This window comes from Physella acuta, unplaced genomic scaffold (genome assembly GCF_028476545.2).
Source record: "Physella acuta isolate Inbredline_101_S28 unplaced genomic scaffold, ASM2847654v3 ptg000179l, whole genome shotgun sequence".
In the NCBI taxonomy this organism is placed as follows: Eukaryota; Metazoa; Mollusca; class Gastropoda; family Physidae; genus Physella; species Physella acuta.
In genome coordinates, this window is record NW_026731698.1 from 194954 (window position 1) to 220432 (window position 25479).

Below are 25479 nucleotides of genomic sequence, written 5' to 3' on the forward strand. Positions count from 1 at the left end.
CGGGACGTTGATAAAACACACCATCTTTACTAAAGCGTTTATTTGTGAATATGGCTGTGATCGTTTCACAACGAACTACACAGTAGCATTGTCGATGCTTGGTAATGTAACAAGCATATCAAATTCGCAAATCAAACCTAATCACGCCTTAATTAACAATTTAACTAAAATCTTATCTGCCTTTACATTTACACTTGGCCAAATACAAACGCCTACAACTAACCACAAACTATCACGAGCCCTTATAACCACCGTTTATCACAACCGTAGGGTAGCTGGACAAAACAAACCAGTTCCTTCAATGTTTTTTTTAAACATTGAACCTCAAAGTAACATCAGAGACCGACTACGGTAATATACAAACGTAATTAATACTCGTGCTTTGCTGCAGTGTAAACATTTGAAAAGGGAATACCATTGGCCCAGAAAGTCTGGCCATCAGATCTGTCAACGGTCACTGCGTGGCTAAATCTGACAGAGAACTGTGGGAGGAAGCAGGGTTGAGAGAGCGTTCCTGTTGAAAGACACGTGAAGAATGTCCACTATTCACTGTAAGACTAAATCTGCTAAAAATTGAAGCAAGTAGAAACTATGGACATTCTGGAACTACTGTTATTTCTATGATTACTGGAAGAGTCATGTAAAAATTCATGTTTGTTGATTATGTTAAGCTTGGTGTCAACCCTAAATCCAGTCCTGTAATCTAAACAGGCAGAGAAAGCAATGTTTGATAATGAATTACCTTGCAATCAATTATAGAAGTATCGAATTATTTGCAATTAAGTTGTTTTAAAATATACATATTCGGTCAAAACAACAATCTTAGCAACAAAATAGAAATGGCTTTACTTATAAAAAGGATATTGAAGGATAAATGAAAATATATTTAAAAAAAAAATTACATACATGGCAATTTTCCGCAACTTACCTTTATCAATTTGTAACCGTAAATCTCTTTCATTCCTTTCATGACGTCTCTCTCTCTCTCACGGCTCCTGGATCTTCTTTTGTTGGGAGACCATGATCTATCTCTTACGGGAGATTTTCTATCAGCATAATGCCTGGCGTCCCATTCACCAAAATGTTTTCTTTAAATTTATAACAAAAGAAACCATAAAAATGCTGAAAATATCTATCATGTGTAAAACTTGTGTATTAGGAAAATAAAAGAAACGAGCCGACCCGCTGCGTATCATACGCCGCTATTTAGTTGGTTTTTTTTTCTACTTTTCAGTAATTTATAATTTGTGAGTTCGACAGTACCAATGCTACCACTAAAAATATTTGCTTAAAAACACTAAACCCCCCCTCCCCCCCCCCACGTGAAAGCAGCCTCCTCTTAGTTACCTCCTCTAAGTTTAAAATCGTTTCAAACTAAATTATCTGCCCCTAATAGCCGTCACCAAACCCGTCTCTATGATTGTAAAATGTAAACAGCGTGAACCACAGCTCACCAGACAATATGGGGGTGGGGTGGGGGTGGTAGTGATAGTGATAGAGAGAAAGAGAGGGGACTGCAAGGAGGTGCTTGCAGCTTGTTTTCTAACGGCTGCCAGAAGAGAATTATATACATAGATAGATATACAAACCTTTATAGTGACAGACTTTTAAATGCACTAAAATATAATAAAAAACTGATTTGATTTAAAAATAAAGTATTCACTGATCTAGTTCTATCATTTTTAGTGCATTTAAAAGCTATTTTCAAAGTTATTTATCTTTTTTTCTCAACTGTTTTAATGATTAGGCACTTAAAAAATTAAAATAGTAATTAGTTTTAAGTTTTATAAAAAATGTGTAGTATATTTATTCTTTCCATTCTGTTTCTTCTTGGCTAAAAACAGTTGCTATAAAACCCAAACAGCAACCTGTGATCATAAGTGAAACAACAATTACCTTCCCTTCATTAATGTCCACAGTTGGCAATCAGTAGTGAAAACATCAGTGAACACAACTCACCTCAGCTGCTTGGATGATCAGACGACATTATCCCGTAATAGTAATTTTTAAAGACTAGATGGAAAATAAGATATTTTGCTAGGTCACTGGAAATTAATTTATCTGAACAAAATCTCTACATTATAATTGTGGGAAAAAATTAGATCCACACACGAACTTTGTAAAAATGTATCTTACCTTCCATATGATCCATGGTGTTTTGGTGACCTGGAATATGATCGTGACTTCTTTCTTTTCTTTGGTGATCTTGATCTAAGTAAACAGTGTGACAGTGAATAGCATTGACTTTAGGTATTGCTTAAAAATGAAAACAAAATTTGGAGAGAGTTCTATATTTTTTTGTTTTGTAATTTTACTCAATGAAAATGCAATATATTATGACTCGTTTAGTTTTTGTTGCAATAACAAACATAAATCAATTCTTAAAGTTAATTAGCTATCCCTTGTAGGCAACTTACAATTCCTGGAGTAACTTTAGCATAATTGAGTTAAACTTACCGTGAACATGAGTGCTTCCGCTTGCCATCTGATTCATATGTTGTTGATTCCTTATTACTAGTTTTCTCAAAAACATCAACTGCCTTCAGTGGAGATACGTTATCTTCAAGACTTTCCTTTTCATATAAACTAGAGTATATGTCTGGGGACGGATGCTTCTCTGGAACCTGGCTGGGATCCCGAGTATTACATTTGATTGAGCTGATTTCCATGTCAAGAAGTTTACTGATTTCATCATCAACTGAACCTTTGTTATTGTATTACGCTTTCTTCCGTTCACCTGTAGAGTTGTGATCTTTGAGTGCTTCTTGCGGCATCTCTTTGGCAGTCAGGGTAGATTAGGAGATGTAACTACATTATTTGAAGTTTGGATCCCTCTATACTCTATGCAATATTATGTAACACTTACTCAGTGGGGATGCTTTTTACCCACTGAGGTGTTGTGGTTAAAAGGACTGACCCTGAGATTTAGGACACACTGAACCGACGCTGTTCTACATCGAGCCATGAGCGGCGATGCAGAACAACAGTAGAAAACAGACGACGATTAAACGACGATTAAAGATGAATAATTAAATATGAAACTGTAGCCCTAAAACAAATGTAAACAAAAGATTACATCAATGATAATTCCACGTGTATGCTACAAACATACACGGTTCCAATAACTAGCAATAAGTTGCACAATAAGAACTACTTAAATAAATACTTAACACCTAACTAGTGCGCAACATTCGGCACTAGCAGGAATAATACAGAAAAATAATCTAACGAAGATACTCCACCCCTAGTCTGCAACATGCAGCACTAGTAGGAGTAGTACAGTAATATAAAACATAATATTACCTTCATTAGGTCTATATTGTCATGATCTACCTAAAGGTACCGTCACCCTCCGTGTCCACAGACAGCAGCCTTGGGTCTGACTGACACGGCTAAACACGAACTACCCATAATCCCATGTCACATGACATGGGACACAGGTAAAATCGCGCACTGAAGAGCATGCAAAAAAAAAAAAAACTACACATCAAAAGGGGCCGCAACCCAACGAATTACAGCTTTATTCTTATCCCCCCTGGGCTGGTAACCATGTGTTACAAATATGAATAATTACTTGTTGTATTCTCATTTGCTTAGTTAAGCAAATACAAGCTTATTATGGGCTATTACAATTTTTTTTTTTTGTATTTACTATAGTAAACTCTAAACTACTTATTAAAGACATGGCCTAAACTGTAAACATGGCTAAACAAAAGAAAGTAGGCCTAGGGGGCCTATTCGATTTACTATTTAAGACTCTAATTATTTAAAGGCCTTGGGCCTAAGCCCTAACTAATACTTTAATACTTTAATAGTGTCTAACTAATACTTTAATAAATAGCCTACTAGTCTAGATCTAGTAACACTACTGAGTACACACCCGAATCCTAAGAAGAACTAAGGCTAAAATAAAATAGGCCTAGATCTAGGCCCTAAATATTATACTAAATAAATTTAGTTAAAATAGTAGACCTAAATAATAGGCCTAAATACTAAATGCCTAGACCTATACCAGGTCCTTTTTGCAGTTAAACATTCAAAAGTAAAAAAGGAAGTAATATGGGGGAACTAAGCTTAGTGTACAAAATCTATAGACTACTTTTTATTATACTTTACAATTACATTACAATACAGTACAATACAGGAGGACGCGAAAAGATTAAAATAAATTTCCGAGTTGGGCCTAACTAACCTTTCGTTTCAACACGGACTTCTAGATCTAAAATAGGCATTGAGACCAAGTTCTAGATATCTAAAAAAAACACATATCAACACGATATGCATACGTGGTGCAGTTTTGATTGTTAGATTGTTAGATCTATTTTTTATGAAGTAAAAATGTAATAACTAAACTACGTTACGTTTGTGTAGCCTAACATCTAGTATTCGACTAACATCCGGAAAGTCGGAAAACAACTGTAATAGAGCTATTTTAATTTTTAAATAATCTTGACAGATTCTAGATCTAGACTAGTTTTAGAAAGTATTGATTTGGGTCTCAATATCGTCGGATATCTAGTCTTTTAAACTTAGTTAAAATAAACAAAAGCTAAGATACAATTATTTAAAAGTATGCCAGTAGTTTTTATTTGATCTCTTTAATAGAAGCGGTAATAATTATAAGCCTATTAGTAGTATTAGTAGTTTTAATATCAAGTTACAAATATGACTATTTAGTATTTACTAAAATGATTCAGCAGTGTCACACCAAATCGGATGCCATTTGTCCAGGGGCGGAGCTACGATGCCGCCAGACCCCATATTGCGAGGGGGGGGGGCAGACCGTTTAGGGGCCCAAAGCCGACCATAATTAATTTGTTCACAATTAAAAAATGTAATTTTTGTGCACTTTTGACTGGATGGTTGTTTTGTAAAGAGAATACTGTAGCTGCGGTTGGTGGATTATCTTTATTCTATTGTAATCTATAGACACCCTCACACGCTCACATTTTATCAGACATTAGTTAGCGGATATTACTTTAGTAGCATAATATTAATTAGTTTGATGAATCTCATTCATAAAATAAGGTAAGAGTATTTTTATATTATTAGTAAATGAATTAATTGAACATTTATAATAAATTAATACTGTTAAATGACGTCATTTAGGGGTGAGGGTCTGGCCTTTGTGCGTCGTAAAAAAAACGTGATTTTTGGATGTCCCCTAAATCAGAAAGTTTCCCTCCGAGTGAACTGGGCACATACAATTGTACATGAGAAAATTGTGTGTCTGCCTTTTAAGCATTACCATACCCTTCATGCTATTGTAATGAAAATTTGGAAAGTCTTTGAAAAAAAAGCCACAAAACAACGATGTGCCTACATTACTTATTTTCTACTAGATATTTAAATAAATATGTAACAAAATATGAGGCAGGTGTGTAAATTATCTTTTGTACTTTTACGTATTGTGAAGATCAGAGTCGGATTATTATTAAAAACCATAAAGCTTTTACAGTTACTAAAGACACCATACATATTTATACACCCAAAATTAAAAAGTAAATCAAAATATTTCATATTACACTTTTTAGCGCAATTTCCATTCTGGAGAATTGCGTTTATTAACCCGTCATTTCTGGATGGATGAATGGATGGATGGATGGATGAATGTATGAATGTGTGTCCGCAGCTTTAAGTCGTATCTCCTCCTCAAAGAAGCAATATCGAGGACTAGTTCCAAAAGCAAATATGTTAAGCAAGTTACGAGGATGAGCATAGGCCATAAAAATTCCGGGTTTCTTTCATGGATTTCCCGGAAAAGCCAAAAAACCTCGGAAAAAAGCAGTTTTTGGCCCATATCTCGGCAACCAGACCACTTAGCGACTTGAAACATGTACCAATCGATTCCTGCCATAATTTAAAACAATATTGCCGAAGAAAGTTTTCAAAAATATCCTTTCGTTCGGTCACAAAATTTTTTTGAATTAATTAAAATTTTGACCGAATTAGTAGGAATTTTTTCCAACCACACCACACGCGTCATCACGTTCAATAGCTGCGCCATCGCGTTCCATGGCTGCGCCATCATGTTCAGTAGGCGCGCAATGGTTTTTAGTCATGTAACTCTATTGTAAATAAAACATGTAAAATATTAAAAAAAATTAATAAAAAACGTTTTAATAACTAACCAATGGTTTTACTAACCCTGCTCTTGATTTACGCTACGACAGAGCTATTTTTAGATAACATAAGGAAATTGCGCTAAAATTGTCACTAGACTTTTTAATTACCTTGTTTGACTTTCATTCTGTGACTTTATTTCTGTAACTTTTTTCTAACAAAAACTGTGACTTTTTTCTGTGTTCTTTCTCTGTGACTTTTTTCCGTTCACCAAGGTTCAAGTAAATCCCCCCCCCCCCCCCCCAGGGAGAAATAAGTCTAGTCTGAAAGAAACACTATGTTATAGTGAGATCTACTTTAAAAAAAAAAGCTACATCTGCTCCATGGGCCGCCAGGTTCTAAAAAGTAACTTTACTAGCGAGTGGGGTAGAAAAAAAAAAGAGTTGAATACTAATAGTCTAGAGATGTACCTGATGGTCATTATAATTTATATTCTTCGTGGATGGCATCTATGGCTATAAGTTGTAAGGCATATCTATCAGGCATACTGGATCAGGGTTACGAATGGAGCATTTCTCTATCCAATGCTAACTGCCGTCAATCATGTGCTTCCTAACACAGGGCAGGAGATCTAGATCCGAACTCGCGACGTTCGGGTTAGCGAGCGCGCGTTCCATGGTGGACTATTATCTGAAAGGAGCCGGCCCGGGACGTAGCATACTCCGCTATTTAGTTGTTTAATTTTCCACTTTTCAATAATTCATGATTAGTGAATTCGACACCACGCCCACCCCACCCCGTGAAAACAGCCGTCCGTGACGACAGTTTACAGATGACAATGAAAAGAATCAAACAGAACATTTTACCTCTCCTTAGTTTCAAATCGGTAAAAAAAAACTAAATTATCTGCCCCTAATAACCGTCACTAATTTGACCCGTAAACCACAGCTCATCAGACTGGTGGGGTGCGGGTGAAAGCGATATGGTTCCTAATTTATCTAAATAATAGACGCAGAACTAGGAAACACAATTCTGACGTATAACCATTCTGTTTCTCGTAATTTTCAACGTAAAGTTATTTCTGTTTAACGTCACATTGGTAACAGATGTAACAAGCCTTCTCATTATTCTTGATCACCAGTAGACAGCAAAAGCAATTTAGTTAAGGCTCGAGCTTGAATAAAGGCCACACTACAATAGCGTATGCAGAGGGGGAGGAAGGGGAAGTATTTTTACAAACTTCAAATAAAGAATAACTATAGTTGTGTGTTTTACAGGTAAAACTATGTGAATATTGTTTTTGCAATAACCAGTAAAGAGTTGAGTGTGAAACACAGTGATCTAACCCATACCATATCATTATGTTAAAAGATAATCTTTAAAGAACACAAAAAGAAGTAACTAATTCAAAAATGTAAAGATCTGAAATGCAAGATCAATAACTTAGTTAAAATTAAATATACCGTGGGCTATTATTCAGAATGTTTCACCTTTTAGATTTGGCTTTCATGAAATTTAAAAGCGCGCTTTTATACCAACTCCGCTCTCACAAACTTTCTTTATGCTGTGATACGCCTCTGTCAAACTGCTAATTTTAATTAAAAAAATAGACTTGAACTGTATACATATCATAAAAATAAAACGATTTTTTACCGTTAATTGGGTTGTACACATAAGCATAAAGCATATGCTTTGTCTAGTGTCAAAATCTTCGTTTAGCCTCTTAAGGACGATTCTATCAAGTAGGCCTACTTGGTAAAGTGTTTGGTGTCGCACGACGTAGCAGACCTAGCAAGAACAGTGTTCGAAATTTGAAACAACATTTTAGATTTGAATAAGCTGTTCATTAATGAAACTAGGCGATCCGTATGTGAATGAAGCTCACGTTTGAATTAAATGAAACGTGTGCTTAAAGAGATTACAAGCGAATTTTTTTTCTGCTTGGATCAATCTCCATTAAATCGTCATTAGGCCAACTAAACAAACGAGAGTCCCTTATTTCAATAGACGAATGAGTTTCTGTGCGTCACACGAGTGTTAGCAACAAACTTTTCAGACAGCTCAAGACCAACTTAAATGCTATACATGATGAATGAATATACTTCTAGAACCTTTTGGGAGGTTTAGAATTACTAAAATGCATTAAATATTTCAATATTATAAGAGAACAATCTAAAAGCTTATTTTTTTTTATAAAACTTGTTTATATTTGTTTTATTTTCTACATGTTAATAATTATTAATTTAAAAAATTAAAATAGTATGTCGAAAATATAGTTTTTAAAACAATTAGTAGACCTACTTTATTTATTTAAAAAAATATTTTGATCTTAATGAAGTCGACACACCACGTACGACTATAAATATTTGGGTTGAAACCACATCTCCAGAAGACAATATTCTGCCTCCTTTCGTAATCGGCTCAGCTGCGTGAAGCTAACTATTTATTTAACAAGAGTTCACAGCAGACAGCTAGCTGATCGAGAGATCGCTAGTACTTAGCCTTGTTATCGCGAACTTCTATTATTGCATCTAGCAATGTTTCTATCAATTTAGACAAATATAATATCTAATCAAATTAAAAACTAGATGCTTGCGTTGTCTTCGGAGACAAATGAATCTGGTTAAAACCGCTTGATATGAGGAGGATAAAAATGTTGGGAAACCACCAATATTTATTGCTTTTTCAAAGGAGGCTCAGTTTCAAATCTAATTTTTAACCAATAAGTCAATTCTCTTAATTTTGATTATTAGTTTGATTATAAATTAGATTATATATTTATGTGCTTGGTGGTTTATGTGTCCTATTGTAATATTTTTTTTTTTCAGAAAACCTTTTTAATTGACAAATATTTAAATAATTTACCAAAAGCAATTTATTTTAATTTTTTGTGTAAAAGAAAATGAAAACAATGACAACCAACTTCTTCTTGTTGTGGTCAAAAAGAATTTTTGAATATATTAAATATGTTACAATATGAAAGTACCAATAAAATAATTGTTGCCAAATAAATGTTTAGTTACCAAAAAAAAAAACAACAACAGAGCAACAACAAGAATCTGTCTGACAGGGCCCAACCAACATATGTGTCCTATTGTAAGGGATCCAAAATTGAAACAAGAGTCGTTTTGTTATTTAAGAAGTAGTGTTGTAGCCTGCACTACCCGAAGTAATCTTGAAAGCAAACTAAAGCTTTTGTTTTTTAACTGCAGTTAAGTATAAGGGTTGTATTTTAAACAGTTATATCCGCACAAAGTATTTATCCTTAGATAAATATTTACTTTTATAAAACCGAATAAAACAATAATAAGCATGACTTCCTTTTTATAACTTGTTCTTTCATCTTTCATCGGATAATGACTATACGTTTTGTAGATACTTATTTCCCCTGGTTAAAGTTTTATTTTTTATTTTACTAAGGAGGTAATAGATTTATTGTTTGTTAGCTAAATAGGACATAAACATTCAACAAACTGAAACTGATGTTAAACGCATACGTATGTCGTAGAACGCAGGGTCTCGTGTATAAAATCTGAGGAGGGCGAGAGAGAAAAACGGAGTCTAGACAACACAACTGATCTGATGAGTCTAGCCTATTACCATCTGTCACTTACCGACTTTCTATAACACCCTGTCGACCCCAAACTCAACCCGTGTCAACAGCTCTCTTTAAAATACCTGTCATAAGTGACACCTGTTAGCCTGGTGTTCATTAACCAAGCTCTCAATAATCTATCGGTTAAGGTGGGGTTCATCAATTTATTCACCAACAAGGGAGCGGTTCGTGAAACCATGGTGTATATCAATAACGCCTGCTTTATGCTTGTCAACATTTAATAGTGATTTAGAACGTAACTTATTGGAAATGTTGAAGTACCCAACCGGAAAATTGAAGAAACCCATCGAAAAATTGAAGTTACCCATTGGAAAAGTTGTAGTAATCCATCAGAAATGTTGGAAAAGTTGAAGTAGCCATCGGAAAAGTTAAAATGGAAAAGTTGGAGTAACCAACCGAAAAATTGAAGTAACCCATCGGAAAAGTTGGAAAATTTAAAGTAATCCATCGGAAGGCTGATTTAACCGACTGGAAAAGTTGAAGAATTACTGTAGCCTACACATCTGATGAAGTTGCAGGCAAATATACAATATTTTGTTTGGTCTGACCATCCGTTTCCCCCAACCTTCACAGAATCTGCTATCTTTTTTTAACGACTAAATTAGTAACAGATGCCACAGACTTTGTATCTATTTCTTGCTACAAGCGGATGGCGTACCAAATTAATTACGTTGCGTTGGACTTGACCTTCATTACATGCTAATTAGGCCTCATCACCCCCCCCCCTAAAACCCCCCACAAAAAACAACAAATTACATATATACATAATCCCTTGCATATTAGTTTAAGGGAATATATTTCTTGAAACTTTAAACTTTAAAAAGTCTAAGTATTTGAGGTCGGCGTGGTCGGGTTGGTTAAGCTCACGGTTGTTAAACCGACAAGTCCCGAGTTCGAACCCTGGGCAGATAGGCTCGATAGCTGGGGACAGCCATTAATCTAGGATAGACAAACCCATAAAAAACTGCTTCCTTGAGGTTTGGAAGCAAATCCAAACAGAAAAGCGGGCAATCCCTTTCAACACTAAAAATTAAGAACGTAGAAGAAGGAGAATATTTAATCGTAGCTGTTGACACGCATTGAAACTAAATATTTTTCGGCGCTTGAATTTTAAAAAAATATATTTCTAAAAAAAACGAAATGGACTGAAAATAATTTAATGGAAGAAATTGCCTATAACAATAAGTAGAAAATCAAGAAATATTAACTATACTTCATCTGCCCAATGGATCGCTAGGTCTAAAGAGGATTCTTTACTTTTTTTACTCTACCCTAGCAGTAGTTATGTAAAATAAAGGTGAAAATGAGTGTACAAAACTGTTGCCCGGATAATGAAACAAAAATCCTGACTCTAAATGGTGCCCCACTCGCATTGCGTTTGTTTACATTTTAAATGAAACTTTAGAGAGAAAAAAATGTATAAAAAATGTTTAACTTACACATTTTTTTATGTAGATCTATCTAACTATAAAATGAAATACAGCGAACTCGAACATTAAAATAATAAAAAAAATATATCAAGAACTTAATTGAATGTTCTTTAACGTTTCAGAATAATTTATGCAACAAAGTATTTTCGAAAAAGCGAACAAAAAAAAAACTATCATACATCCAAAACACTTATTTTGCTACTCCGATGAGGCGTGACGTGTTTGAACCACAACGACACCTCTGTGTGAACCTAATGAACCAATGGCTAGTAAGCTGCCACCAATTTGAATCTGTTTTGATCTTGTTTACTGAAAACCCCATTAGTCAAACACTCCGAAAATTGACCCGTATGTAAATAGACGAATTAGAATACAAAACACGTTTCACTTACTGTAGCTAGTGTTAACAATAAAATAGTCACATGTTTTACATAATTTTTTACGGCTCAGTCAATAGCATCAATTGTTATACTGAAAAACAAATTAGAGTTGTAAAAAATATACGCAAAAGAAAAAAATCGAAAACTTAGCTAGGTCAAAGATCGACGCAAATATTATCTCTATTCGAGATTTTTAGGTGAAAAGAGGGTAGTTCGACAAATAGACACAAAAGAGAACAGTTTCGAAATGATTTAAAAAGCCCATTAAATATTTTAAAAATCATTTAAAATGTTAAAAAATAAATCTATATAGGCCTATATAGAAAGCAATGTATATGACGTGTCTGTCTGTTGTTTTTTTTTGTCTTTTATGCATTACTACAACTTTAATCAGATCGCCATAAAACATTGGGAAGCTGTTGAGAATACTCCTGGGGAGGTATCTGCCAATATTTTTTTAAAAAGTTCGTTTGCTGGCGCCCTGACAGGGTGCAATTTTGCACCCCGGGATATTCTATGAGCGCTATGACCCCTATTTCGGTTGTTTTAAATAGCGCGATAGACTATGGATACAATGGGACATTATAGTCGTTCACTAAACTGTATTAGGCGCGTCCGCCAACGCCCCTTAGGGTGCAGTTTGTCGCCCAGGGCTATCCCTTGAAAGCGCCCCTACGGTAATGTAATCGGGGGCTTCCGGGAGCGCCCCTTTATGTCCATGACAACTGGGAGGTCTCGAAGTGTTTTACCTCACTATTATGGCTTTTTAACATTACGTAAACCCGAGCCCCTATAAATATAATCCAAGCCCGGATATTTACATTTAAATAACTCAGTTTAGAAAAGAAGGCCACACGTCTAAGAATATAGGATTGGTAACGTATTGATGGAACCGTCCCAATATTGTTGACATTACTAAAGATTGAATATAACTGATGTTTTTGGTATTTCCAGTAACCAAGCAAAAAAAAAAAGTCAAAAAACAATTTCTTTGTTTTCAAATTGAAAACCAAAATTGCTAAACTTAAAAAAATTGTATCCGCGATGTTTTGAGTACAAATTACTATTAGTTTTTTATGAAGTGGGGTTTTCAGAATATCGATCACGGAGTTACCGTAGAGACTACACATGAGTTTTTGTTATAACTTGTACTTGATGAAAATAAATAGTAATGTAGCCTTAAATTATTTTTTTTTTTAGAGTTCACTGGATTTGCATCTTCTATAACATTGATTCTTAAAGTATTAAATTCTCAATTATATTCATACATAAGATTTTATCTTTTATTATTTTTGATTTTTGACGGTCGCTTTGATTGCTTAATCTTATAAAAGCGGAAGTGATCTCCCCTAAATTTTCTCGAAATTCTTACATGACACTACGGGGTATGGCAACTCGGGATAAAGACATGATTTTTAATCACGTTTTAAATACTTATGCTTTTTAAAATAGAATCTCGTAGAAAAAAAGAATTGCGTACACAGTGAACAGCAAATAATGTGTGCTTAATAGTGCGGAACATTAGTACTTCATAAATTCATATGCGTTTTTTGAGAAATCGGGAATAGCGTATTGTACTACTTCCGGTCAACGGAAATTACTCAAAACAGAATTAGATCTCTTACTTATATGTAAAATTTTATTTATCTATCACAAACAGTACTTAAATTATAGGCTTTTGAAAAACCGAAAGTAGAATAAATTCCACTTCCGGTTACCGGAATTCGTTGAAAAGTTCATACAGAACTACAAATTTGATGTAATACATATATGAAATTTCATCAACCTAGCTGTCATGGACTGGAATCCCCAGGGAAAAAGATAAGTGGGCCGGGAAACATGGAAAAGAACGGACGAAGAAGAGGCGAAGACAGCTGGGATCACATGGGCACAGATTAAGGGAGCAGCCCAAAACCGAGTCCACTTGAGATGTGTAGTTGCAGCCCTTTGCTACCAAGGGGACACAAAGGAATGACATATATGAAATTTCATCAACCTAGCTGTAATGGTACTCAAATTATCGTGATCACAGACACATACACACACACACGCACAAAATTACAAAGCCCAGTTTTCCGACTCTATGAAGCGTAAAACGCCGCGATTTTGATAAATCTGGATTTAGAATTTTTGCCTGATTGGTCCCCTATACTCCAAATATGATGAAGTACTGAGATGTAAAACTATGAAACCTGTCCGAAAAAATGTGTGATTTTTGTTCACGATTACAATACTTCCTCTATACTCTGTATACGAGAAAGTAAAAAAAAACATTTTCTTTTATCCATGTCAACATAATGATGGTAGGATTCTCGTCAGCTCGGCCATGTACATTAGAGTCACGCAATGTAATCTACAAACGGAAGTCCAAGATCAAAAGTAGAAAACTACAAGTCAGACAAAAATATTATAAAAAGTATTTAATTACTAAAAGAATCTTGGCATCGTCCAGGCTGCTAGAAAATCATTTATCCGACCGATCGCATTAGCTTAATCCGCTTACGATGTTCTTTTGTGTGGAGTCCAAGTTATAATTAACTACCTTAATCGAAATCACAAAAACCACCAGATTGGTCATAATGACCTACTTTTTAAAAACAAAACCAATATAAAAGCAAGAGGTCTTAGACTTAAAAGTTGATAGCAGCTGATCTTACAACAAAAATAATACGAAAACCACAAGACTCTCAGCCACAAGTTTTACAAACCACAAGACTACAAGAGACGCTCACCATGAAGTTGTTGATGTATCTAGCCGTGGTAGTCACGGACATTCTTCTCTGTCAAGGTAAACACAAACACAGCTCTAGTGTCTTGAGTTGATTGTTGATGTTTTGTTGTCAACTAAACACAGCTCTAGTCTCTTGAGTTGATTGTTGATGTTTTGTTGTCAACTAAACACAGCTCTAGTCTCTTGAGTTGATTGTTGACACAGCTATAGTCTATTGATTGTTGATGTTTTATTGTCAGCTCAACACTAACACAGCTCTAGTCTCTTGAGTTGATTGTTGATGTTTTGTTATTCTATTACTTCCCATGACCACATGCAAGATATATAAAAGGCTAGGCTACTCACCTCAACTCTATCATTGTGAACACATTTCATATTGTATGTGGGCTTATGACAAATATTGCTGCGCTGCCATTCCAACTATCCAGAATCCCTCGTTTCGAATCACAAGGGAATAATATCGAAGTTTTGATCAATATAGACATTTAAATAAGTTAATTTCCGTTTTTCGAACCTGACAGTCCATGGAGCAAGTGAAGCAGATTTCACCTGTTTCTGAGATTGAATTACTCATTAAACATTAACTTAAGGTTTACTATATTTGATTACATAAAGGTTAGATAAATAAGCAGAGATACCCGATTCACTGATTCTCTTTAGTCACGGCTCATACAAACTCTAACACATTCTAGCCACCAATGCGCACACCACAGAGAAAGTTTGTTTTATTTTCTTACCTACAGTGCGTTTAACAGCTGATCTGTAGAAGGTGGTTTTGTAAAAATACACAATCTTACGAACAAATGTATGCATTTTGTGTTTCAGCAACCGGTGAAGACTACGAAGAGACCGCTTGCCTTGATTGTCAACAGTTGTTGCTAAAACAAAATAAAATCATCAACCAGCTGAGTCAAAAGTTCCAAAAGTTTGAGGTAAATGTTTTTAATTAGAGTGTTTCTTTGAGGCATCTCTTAGGTAATCCCACCCCCCCCCCACCAAAGGAGAAAAAGGTATGAAAGAAGCACTGATTACTTACGCAATCTTTATCTGATTTCAAAAGAATTAGATGGTTTACGCGTACTAGTAAATTCAAAAAATGGTTTTATTGGAGGGGTAAGACCATTTTTACAAATACTCGATATGGTTCGCAAACTATGTCTATTTGCTGACCCCCCACATCTAACAAAATATTCGAGTGTTATGATCGTGTCTCTTTCAGGCCAAGCCGGCTACGGGAAAAGAATGGACACTGGCGTTTCGTGGCACAGCTTACGTAGGAAAATCTGTTTACGCCGCCTATAAGGACGGTACTGGGATCCCAAGTGAGGTGGAACCCGGATGTAAACAGGTGAGTTTATCAGATAATGTTGGCTTGGTAAGGCAAAGTATTAAGAACTAAAGGTTTTTACTACACCGTTGTGAACAATGATGCAGAAGAAGGAGTTTAGTCCTTAATATTTCAAAAAGCTACTTGTAAAAATATCTAAATTACAACAAACTATCCTGGTCTTGGTCAAAGCAAATCAAATGTGGCCGGCAGTGAAAAAATTTTACTTGAAGGTCTAAATACATCTTTTATTTTTACTTCTTGATTATTGATACATGTTAATTATATTTCTTTAAAGTAACACTTTAAAGTTTTATTTCAAAGACAATATTGTCATATTTTACATAAATTCAACTCATTTTATAAGTTACAAATATAAATATATATTTTTCTTAAAAACCTATAAAGACTAATTAAAACGTTATTACGTCTTTCAGGTCACCGCCCCCCTACCCTGCAACAACCACTACAGGAACTCAGAAGTCTTCGACAACTGGGACAGAGTTAATGAGGTCGCCTTCGTCGTGTACTCAAACTACAAGAGGGTCAAGGAGATTTTGTTTGATGGCACAAGTACAACATACATGACCTGGTTCGACAAACCCAAGGTCAAGTTCTCAACCTGGACCAAGGTCAAGACAGAAACCACTAACATCTTTGGCATTGCCGGCGATATCCGACCCAATCTATCCAGGGCTTTCTTCATCAACAATGTCTACGGTGGATGTCCGGCAGACAAGGGATGGTTCGTGGCTGTGGACAAGTCAGAGACCGGCTCATGCGCGTGGGAGAAAGCCGATAGGCTACCGGTCTTCAAGTACTCACGACAGAGTAGCCCTGAGAACTGGAACACTGGTGACGTGGCTAATGCTGACATGTTCGCCATCTTCGTTAAATTTTACGACACTCCTTGAAGTGGTTGATTTAACGATCCAGATGTGGTCAAATTAATTAATGCTGGATAAATAAATCATTTAATTATCGAATATTTGTTGTATGCTCTGTTATTGTTGCTGTTAAACTTTGTGTATTTTTGTAAGCTAAAGCTGATTGTAATAACTAGATAAATATACCCAGTGCTGCCCGGGACGTTGATAAAACATACCATCTTCACTAAAGTGTTTATTTGTGAATATGGTTGTGATCGTTTCACAACGAATTACACAGTAGCATTGTGATGTTTGGTAATAATAACACGCATATTCGCAAATCAAACCCAATCACGCCTTAACTAACAATTTAACTAAAATTTTATCTGCCTTAACATTTACACTTGGCCAAATGCAAACGCCTACAAGTAACCAGAAACTATCATGAGCCCTTATAACCACCATTTATTAAAACCCTACAGCTGGACAAAACAAACCAGTTCCTTCACTGTTTTTTTTAAACATTGAACCTCTAAGTAACATCAGAGAGGGACTACGGTAATATACAAACGTAATTAATACTCGTGCTTCGCTGCAGTGTAAACATTTGAAAAGTCAATACCATCGGCCCAGCAAGTCTGGCCATCAGATCTGTCAACGGTCACTGCGTGGCTCAATCTGACAGGAAACTTTAGGAGGAAGCAGGGTTGAGAGAGCGTTCCTGTTTAAAGACACCTGAATAAGAAGGTCCACCCATGTCTAGAAGAGGCAGAAGGTCCGCCCCTGTCCAGGCAAATGTGAATGTCCAACCCTGTCTAGAGGAGGGAGACAGTCCACCCCTGTCCAGGTACATGTGAATGTCCACCCCTGTCAAGATACATGTGAATGTCCACCCCTGTCAAGATACATGTGAATGTCCACCCCTGTCAAGATACATGTGAATGTCCACCCCTGTCCAGATACATGTGAATGTCCACCCCTGTTTAAGTACATATGAATGTCCACCCCTGTTCAGGTACATATGAATGTCCACCCCTGTCAAAAGTGCAACATAAGTTAATTTCTCTAAATTTATAATAAAGCACCAGTATTAAAGAAACTATCAAGAAAATAATGGTTGGCGACTTATAAAATGTCAGATCTTGTAAGGATATTCAATACATTATTATTTTTTAAAAAAAGATCTAAATAATTTACTATATTGAACATTAATGAAATATTTGTCATAAATTACCACAAATAGCATTTCTGGAAAATTATTTCATGCAGTTCTGAATTTGGAATATAACGAAACACATGAGTATTGTTGATAAACGTATTAACCATTCATGCAATCAAACATAATAAAATATGAAGGCTGCCTGTATATAAAAAAAACTTACATCAGTAAAGGTATACATTTCAGTAGGCCTACTCTACGTACTAGAGAAAGCCAAGTAAATAGTCAAGTCAATTTTGATGTATTAAAAATCATAATAATATATAGAAATTCATATCTGAGGTTTAAATAAGAAAGATTGTGTTAGATTAATCAGATTGAACCATATATATTTTTTTTTAGTTTAATTCAGTAATGACCTTTTTTCACTAAGTTTAGATTTTAACTCTTGTTTTCTGCTGACAGAAAATTTAAAAATTTAGAAACAACAAAAATGTAAAATTATTCTATTTTACAATTAGGGCGTTTAACAGATGTATGGCCCTAATTGTCACTAATGATGTTTAGTCAAAGATCAAAGAGAAAACTCGAACTATTTTATGTAAATTAATTACTGCTTGTGCCAAGAATTATTCCTATAAAAGAAATGGTACCCCAATGATATCTACAGACTACAAACCCAAGGTTAAAACCACAGTAAAAGCCATGAAGTTGTTGACGTTTCTAGCCATGGTAGTCACGGACATTCTTCTCTGTCAAGGTAAACACAAACACAGCTCTAGTGTCTTGAGTTGATTGTTGATGTTTTGTTGTCAACTGAACACAAACACAGCTCTAGTGTCTTGAGTTGATTGTTGATGTTCTATTGTCAACTAAACATTGCTCTAGTGTCTTGAGTTGATTGTTGATGTTTTGTTCTTCAAAAATTAGCCAAATTCGTTAATTAAATTTAAACTTAATTTGTTTATAATGAAGATTCTCAGCCTTGACAGTGGAATAAATTTAAATAGATTTAAACTAACAATGCAATGTTATCTAATTTGTAATTTAATAAGACATTAGTCGTTAAATTTTAAAGAAAAGATCACAAAATTCTATCATTAAAAAGGAGACAACAAGATTAAATACTAACGATCTCTATGACAGTAGGACGTCGACAGTGTACTGTTTAGCGACGAAAACGTGTATTAAGGAGAGCAAATTAGTTTTGTGTCCTTATTTTTAACAGCCTTTTATAAGAAAGACTATTTTTTAATTTGTTTTATTTCAAGTTTTTTTTTTTACTTCGAAACATTAACCCTAGCTACCAGTTTGCCCACGATGAAGTGTTTCCGTGAGCTCTCCATAAGTTTGTATATTTTATATCTAATTTAATGTACTGCTAGTTTTGTATTTAATCTCTGTCGGGATTTTACCACAGTGGTTGCAGAAGACTACGAGGAGTCCGCCTGTCTGGACTGTCAACAACTGTTGTTGAAACAGAATAAAGCCATCAACCAGTTGTCAGTCAAGATTCAACGCCTTGAGGTCGGTTAGGTTGTTTTATTATTCGTTATTCGAATTACTAATTTTCAAAAAAAATTTATAACTTACCAAAACGTAACTTTTGAAGCTATTTAAATAGAATTTGAATTAGGCCTATGAGCCGTCCATAAATGACATCACACTCCTAAAGGGAAGGGGAAGGGGGAGCGGGGGCGGAATTTTGTGACGACGTGTGACGAGAGGGAAGGGGGGTTCTGAAATTGTGATGTTACACTAATGAATTTTCAAAAATTAATGTTAAAAGCTGAATTTGTGCAGTTATTTCGCGTTTAAGAAAGCTGTTTTTTTTTGCAAATTATATTAGAAATTGATTATTATACAGTATATACATTATAGACGAAGGTCAGTAAACATTTTGGAAAAAAATCGATGTTAAGAAAATAATGAAACTTCTATTTTGGGGTGGAGGATTGGGTTGAGGTTTGACGTCATTTCAGGGGTGGGGGGGGGGGGGGGGTCTGGGTTTTTGTGATGATGCATGATAGTGAGAAATGGGTGTGGGGTAAAAATCGTGAGAAAAGCTTGACGTTATTTATGGATCTCCCCCCCCCCCTTAATTTACGGAAGAAATGCTGTCTATTATGAAATAGACTGACAAAATTAATGTGACCATTCATCTATTTACCATCAGTCTAGGCTAGGCCCAACTCAGGAGAGGGATGGACACTGGCGTTTCGTGGCACAGCTTACATAGGAAAATCTGTTTACGCCGCCTTTAAGGACGGTACTGGAATCCCAAGTGAAGTGGAACCCGGATGTAAACAGGTGAGTTTTCCGGTAGGACATAAGGCAGAAATCTAAATGTAACTTTAAAAAGCCCCTCCTCCCATGGACAGAAGGCCATCTAAAAGATACTTGACACAGTCATCGTCCCACTACCAGCATCAGATACTTCACACAGCTGACTGTTTAACTTCAAAGGGAGACTGAACAAGACTATCTTTTCTTTTGCTTTAAACCACAAAACATTTTACTCCGTGATAATTACTCTATTAAATTAATTATGTTTACGTTTACAGGTCAGCAAATCATACCCTGCAACAACCACTACAGAAATACAGATGTGTTCGACAAATGGGACAAAGTAAAGGAAGTCTCCTTCCTCCTGTACTCCAACTACCAGAAAGTTAAGGAGATTTTGTTTGACGGCACCGATACAACCTACATGAACTGGTTCGACAAGTCCAGAGTCTATAACTATAAGATTTACCATACTTAACCAAGCTAGAAATTTCTTGTCTAAAATAAAAACTTCTAAAATAACCATTCGAATAAAAAAAAAACCTACCTGTTTTAGTACGAATAGGATTGTAATATTTTATAATTCTACCAGCGTGTGCGTCACTGCAATCTCAGAAAAAAAAAGAAATTTAAGGACACTCCTAATAATAACCCTAATTTACAACCAAATAAACATACAAGCAATGATTTATTAAAATCAAACTTCGATAATAGAAGTATATTTGCAATAGATCTAAAAATACATCTTGATCTCCATTTACCGGAATGCTAAAAACGTCAAAGTTTCTTATAAGGATTTAGATTTTTGCACGATTACAATGTACCCTTTATATTCCGCATACAATGAAGTAGTGAGGTGTATAACTGTCAAAATATCTTTAAATTATTCAGCGAGATTACACTATTTCAGGTACACATTGTATACGAGGAAGTATTGAGGTAGATTGTAATGACTGACGAGAAGCCGCGTTGGTTGTTAACAGTCTTTATTATGTACAGACGCCATGATGCAAAGAGAGGAAGTGGCGAGAGAGAACTATTTATAGATAACAACATGTAAGGGACATCACTCAAGATAACAATATAAATATAATACTAATACAGAAGAGTGAGTTCCCTTGACCTCACAATTATCCCAATCTATTACATCCCTTTACCCTTAGAACACAATAACACATCTCTCAATAGAACAATTGATAGTATCCTAAAATCACCAATTATATTGTAACATGAACACTATGGTAGATTACATCTTACAAACAATGCACAATATGCTACAACATAATCAAGATACAAAACAATGATGTCAAAGTCCTTTTGACCTTTAAAATCATAGGTCTAACTTATTTGGGACCTTGATTGTCCTGTATGACCTTCTCAGTGGCTTTTGATTTGGTGACTCAATATTCTGACCATTTGGATTCTCTATCTCAGGAGGTCTAGGATTTAAATCATTAACTCCAGAATTTACATTTTCTGACTCCAGACAACTTGGTTCACTCATATCCACAGAACTTGGTTGTGGAACAAACTGAGTTGGTGTGAACTGATCAGATTTGGTGGGATTGATAGATTCACACTTATTATCTGCACAAGTTATTTTCAACTGGTCTGCATGTCTACGGACAATAAGTCCATCATTTGTTTTTACTTTATAAGACACAGGTCCTGTACATTGAACAATTTGACCTGGTATCCATTTTTCCTTTCTCCCATAATTTCTTAGATACACATTGTCATTAACACCAAATTCTCTTTCAATGGATGATTTGTCATGATTTACTTTTTGTGTATGTTGATGTTGGGAAACAGACCTTTGAACAGTTGGATGTAGTAGGTCAAGATGAGTTTTAATTTTCCTACCACATAACAATTCACATGGTGCAACACCTGTTGTTATATGAGGAGTTGTGCGGTATTTGGTTAAGAACCTGTTTACTCTTTCTCTAAGAGAAAACTTGTTACCGGTATTCATTTTTACCATAGCGGTTTTGAATATGCCTACCGCTCTTTCAGCTAAACCATTCCCAGCAGGATGATAGGGGGATGTGGTTATATGCTCAATACCATTTGCCACACAAAACAGTTTAAACTCATGAGCTGTGAAACTAGGCCCATTATCTGAGACAATTTGATCTGGTAATCCATGAGTTGAAAATATTTCCTTCAGTTCTATAATGGTATCATTTGCAGTGATTGTGTTCATGATTTTAACTTCTAACCATTTAGAATGTGAATCAATAACAATTAAGAACATTTTGTTCATGAAAGGTCCTGCGAAATCTATATGTATACGTTTCCATGGTTCGATTGGCCAGTCCCAGTTTTGCAAAGGTGCTGTAGCTGGTTGCTTTGAATGTTGTGCACAGCTTGAACAAAGCTTTACATATTTTTCAATATCAGCATCCATATGTGGCCACCAGAACCATGATCTTGCTAGACTCTTCATTTTGGAAGAACCAAGATGAGTATCATGTAAAGTTCTTAAAACTTCTTTTTGTAACATTTTGGGGATAATTACTCTTGACCCCCATAGTATACATCCATCTTCTAGACTTAACTCTGTTTTTCTTATTTTATATGGCTTTAAGTCCTCATTCACTGACTCTTCAGGCCAACCATTTTTACAGTACTCATATACTTTTATTAAGCACTCATCTTTTTGTGTTTCTCTTTTAATATCATTCACATTTATATTGGAGTTATCCATGATAGTGAAGAGAACAAATACATCTTCTGGTACATAGCTCAGGCTTTGGTTTTTTAAAGGTAATCTACTAAGACTATCTGCACTATTCTCAGATCCAGGTTTGTATTTCAATTCATAATTGTATGCAGTTAGTGTGATAGCCCATCTTTGAATTCTTGGTGAGGCATGCTCAGGTAGGGTTTTGTTTTCTCCAAATAAACCTAGCAATGGTTTATGATCTGTAAAGATGGTGAACTTCCTACCAAACAGAAACTTATGAAATTTCTTAACACCAAAAATGATGCCTAAGCCTTCCCTATCTAACTGAGAATAATTTTTCTCAGCCTGGTTCAAAGATCTACTGGCAAAAGCAATGGGTCTGTCACCCTTCTCATCCATGTGGGACAAGACTGCTCCTACACCATCTGGTGAAGCATCACATGTTAATATAAGTCTTTTCCCTGGGTCATAGTGAGTTAGTAAGGTGTCAGAAGACAAAGCCTCTTTTGCTGTATTAAAAGCAGCTTCTTGTTGTTTACCCCAGTGCCAAGTTGCATTTTTCTGTAGCAGCTTGTACAGTGGTGATAGTTTACCAGACAGATTTCCTATGAACTTTGCATAGTAATTTATCAAGCCCAAAAAAGCTCTTAGTTGTTGGGTATTTTCAGGTTTGGGTGCTTCTTTAATGGCTTTTGTTTTCTCAGGTTGAGGTCTGATGCCTTGCTTGCTTAATATATAACCAAGAAAACTAATTTCTGTCAGCATGAATTGACATTTATCTTTGTTTATCTTTAAACCTTTTTCACCAACAATTTTCAATACTTTATCAAGTGTTTTAAGATGTTCAGTGTCATTCTTACCAGTTATGTACACATTGTCAAAGTACACACAAACATTTGGAATATCCTTAAAAATACTGTCCATGACAGCTTGGAAGATTCCAGGGCTAGATGATATGCCAAAACATAGTCTTTCATATTGGTAGAGTCCTTTATGTGTGTTTATTGTCGTATAGACTTTTGAATCTGGATGCAGTTCTAGTTGAGTGTAAGCATGACTAAAGTCTAATTCAGTGAATTTGTCTCCTCCTGCCAAATTCAAAGAAATTTCCTCAATGTTAGGTATAGGGTACCTATTTAGCTCTATTTGCTTATTCAGTGTAGTTTTATAATCTCCACAAATTCTTATAGAACCATCCTTCTTTAACACTGGCACAATGGGTGTCGCCCAATCGGAATAGTCTACTTTCTTTATAATGCCATTAGATTCCAATCTACTTAGCTCATTTTCAATTTTGTTCCTCATTGCATAAGGTGGAACTCTAGCTTTGCAGTATCTTGGATTTGTATCTTTAATGCTTAACTTCACTGTTCTATCATTTAGTAATCCTGGATTACCAAAAACACATTTATTTTCAGATATTACTTTATCTAGTGAAGTAAGACTAGATTCTTTTACATTCTTCAATGAACAAATACTCTCCCAATTTAACTTAAGATCACTTAACCAGTTTCTACCTAGTAATGGTGGTCCATTTCCTTCAACCACAAGAAGAGGAAGTTTAACACTTTGACCATTATAACTTACATGAACCATACACTCTCCTATTACCGGAACATTGTCACCAGTGTATGTTGTTAAACACTTGTGACATGATTGTAGAGGCACTGATCCTCCTGTGACAGCGTCAAAATCTTTCTTTGTTATGACTGTTAGAGATGCTCCAGTGTCAAGTTGGAAGCTGATGCTCTTACCGTTGATATTAACTTGTACATTGATGGGAGCATGACTTATTGATTTCACAGAGAACAGGCTGAAATCCGGCTGCGAATCAGTTTGAGCATTTTCACAGGTAGAGTGGTTCATTGGTTGGGTTAGGTAGTCTTGGTGAGAGTTAACATAGTGCTGCCTTTGGTTGCGGTACTGTCTTGACTGGCTAGATTTAGCAACAGACGAAGACTTTGCAAAGCAGGCCTTGGCAATGTGACCTTGCTTACTGCACTTATAACAAGTTGCAGACTTGAACTTGCACCGATGAGATGCATGGGGACCCTTGCATCGATGACATTTTTGATAATTATTACTAGATTTAGATCTAGGATTTGAACGAGCAGGCTGTTTAGCATAAGTTGGAATGCTCTGATGGGGTTGATGTTTATTGACTAACCTGCTGTTTACTGCATGGATCTCTGAAGGTGCTAAAGATCTCGCCGCATCAGATGACTGCTGGAATGACATTGCAAGTTGTATTGCTTTTTCCAATTTTAGATCTGACTCGAGCAGCAACTTTCTTTGAATATCAGGGCTGTTTACACCTGTCACAAACTTTTCACATAGTCTGTCAGACAGCGTATCGCCGAATTCACAGAATCTACTTAGATGACGTAAAGCAGCAACATATTCTGATATTGACTCGTTTGGTTGACGAGTCCTACTGTCAAATCTAGCTCTACATAGAAACTTTGATGGGGTAGGCGCATGGTGGTCTGTTAGCAATTTGCTCAGCTCGTTAAAGCTCTTGGTAGTTAGACTAGCTGGTGCGCATAAGTCTTTTAGTAGCCTAAATTGTTGAGGCCCTATGACTGTTAACAAAATAGCTCTCTTTTTGGCTTCTATCGTCACGTTGTTTGCTTCTAGGTAAAAGCTTAACCTCTCTAGGTAATCTTGAATGATTTCATCATTCGCATCAAATTCTTTTATTTGGCCATACAGCGCCATAATTCTAGAAATAATTAGCTAATAAGCTCTAGCAAACCTCTTTTTTGCGTAAGTAGGTGCTCTTTCTAGTAGATGTTTATCCTTCGTCGCCAAATGAGGTAGATTGTAATGACTGACGAGAAGCCGCGTTGGTTGTTAACAGCCTTTATTATGTACAGACGCCATGATGCAAAGAAAGAGGAAGTGGCGAGAGAGAACTATTTATAGATAA

General features: G+C 35.5%; 2 protein-coding genes across 2 annotated transcripts in view; one reads left to right on the plus strand and one right to left on the minus strand.

The window, feature by feature from the left end:
• LOC131936528 (protein SON) overlaps window positions 1–4255 on the minus strand; it is a 104149-nt gene extending 99894 nt beyond the window's left edge. Inside the window, exon 1 of the mRNA XM_059293558.1 lies at window positions 4193–4255. The gene's annotated coding sequence lies outside the window, so the exon portion shown is untranslated. The remainder of the gene's footprint in view (window positions 1–4192) is intronic.
• Window positions 4256–14147: 9892 nt separating this feature from the next.
• LOC131936530 (uncharacterized) lies at window positions 14148–16503 on the plus strand. The gene is made up of 4 exons (XM_059293563.1): window positions 14148–14277; window positions 15046–15152; window positions 15440–15568; window positions 15985–16503. The coding sequence occupies exons 1-4, from the start codon at window positions 14223–14225 to the stop codon at window positions 16459–16461; spliced, it is 768 nt and encodes a 255-aa protein (XP_059149546.1). The 5' UTR covers window positions 14148–14222; the 3' UTR covers window positions 16462–16503.
• Window positions 16504–25479: the final 8976 nt, after the last annotated feature.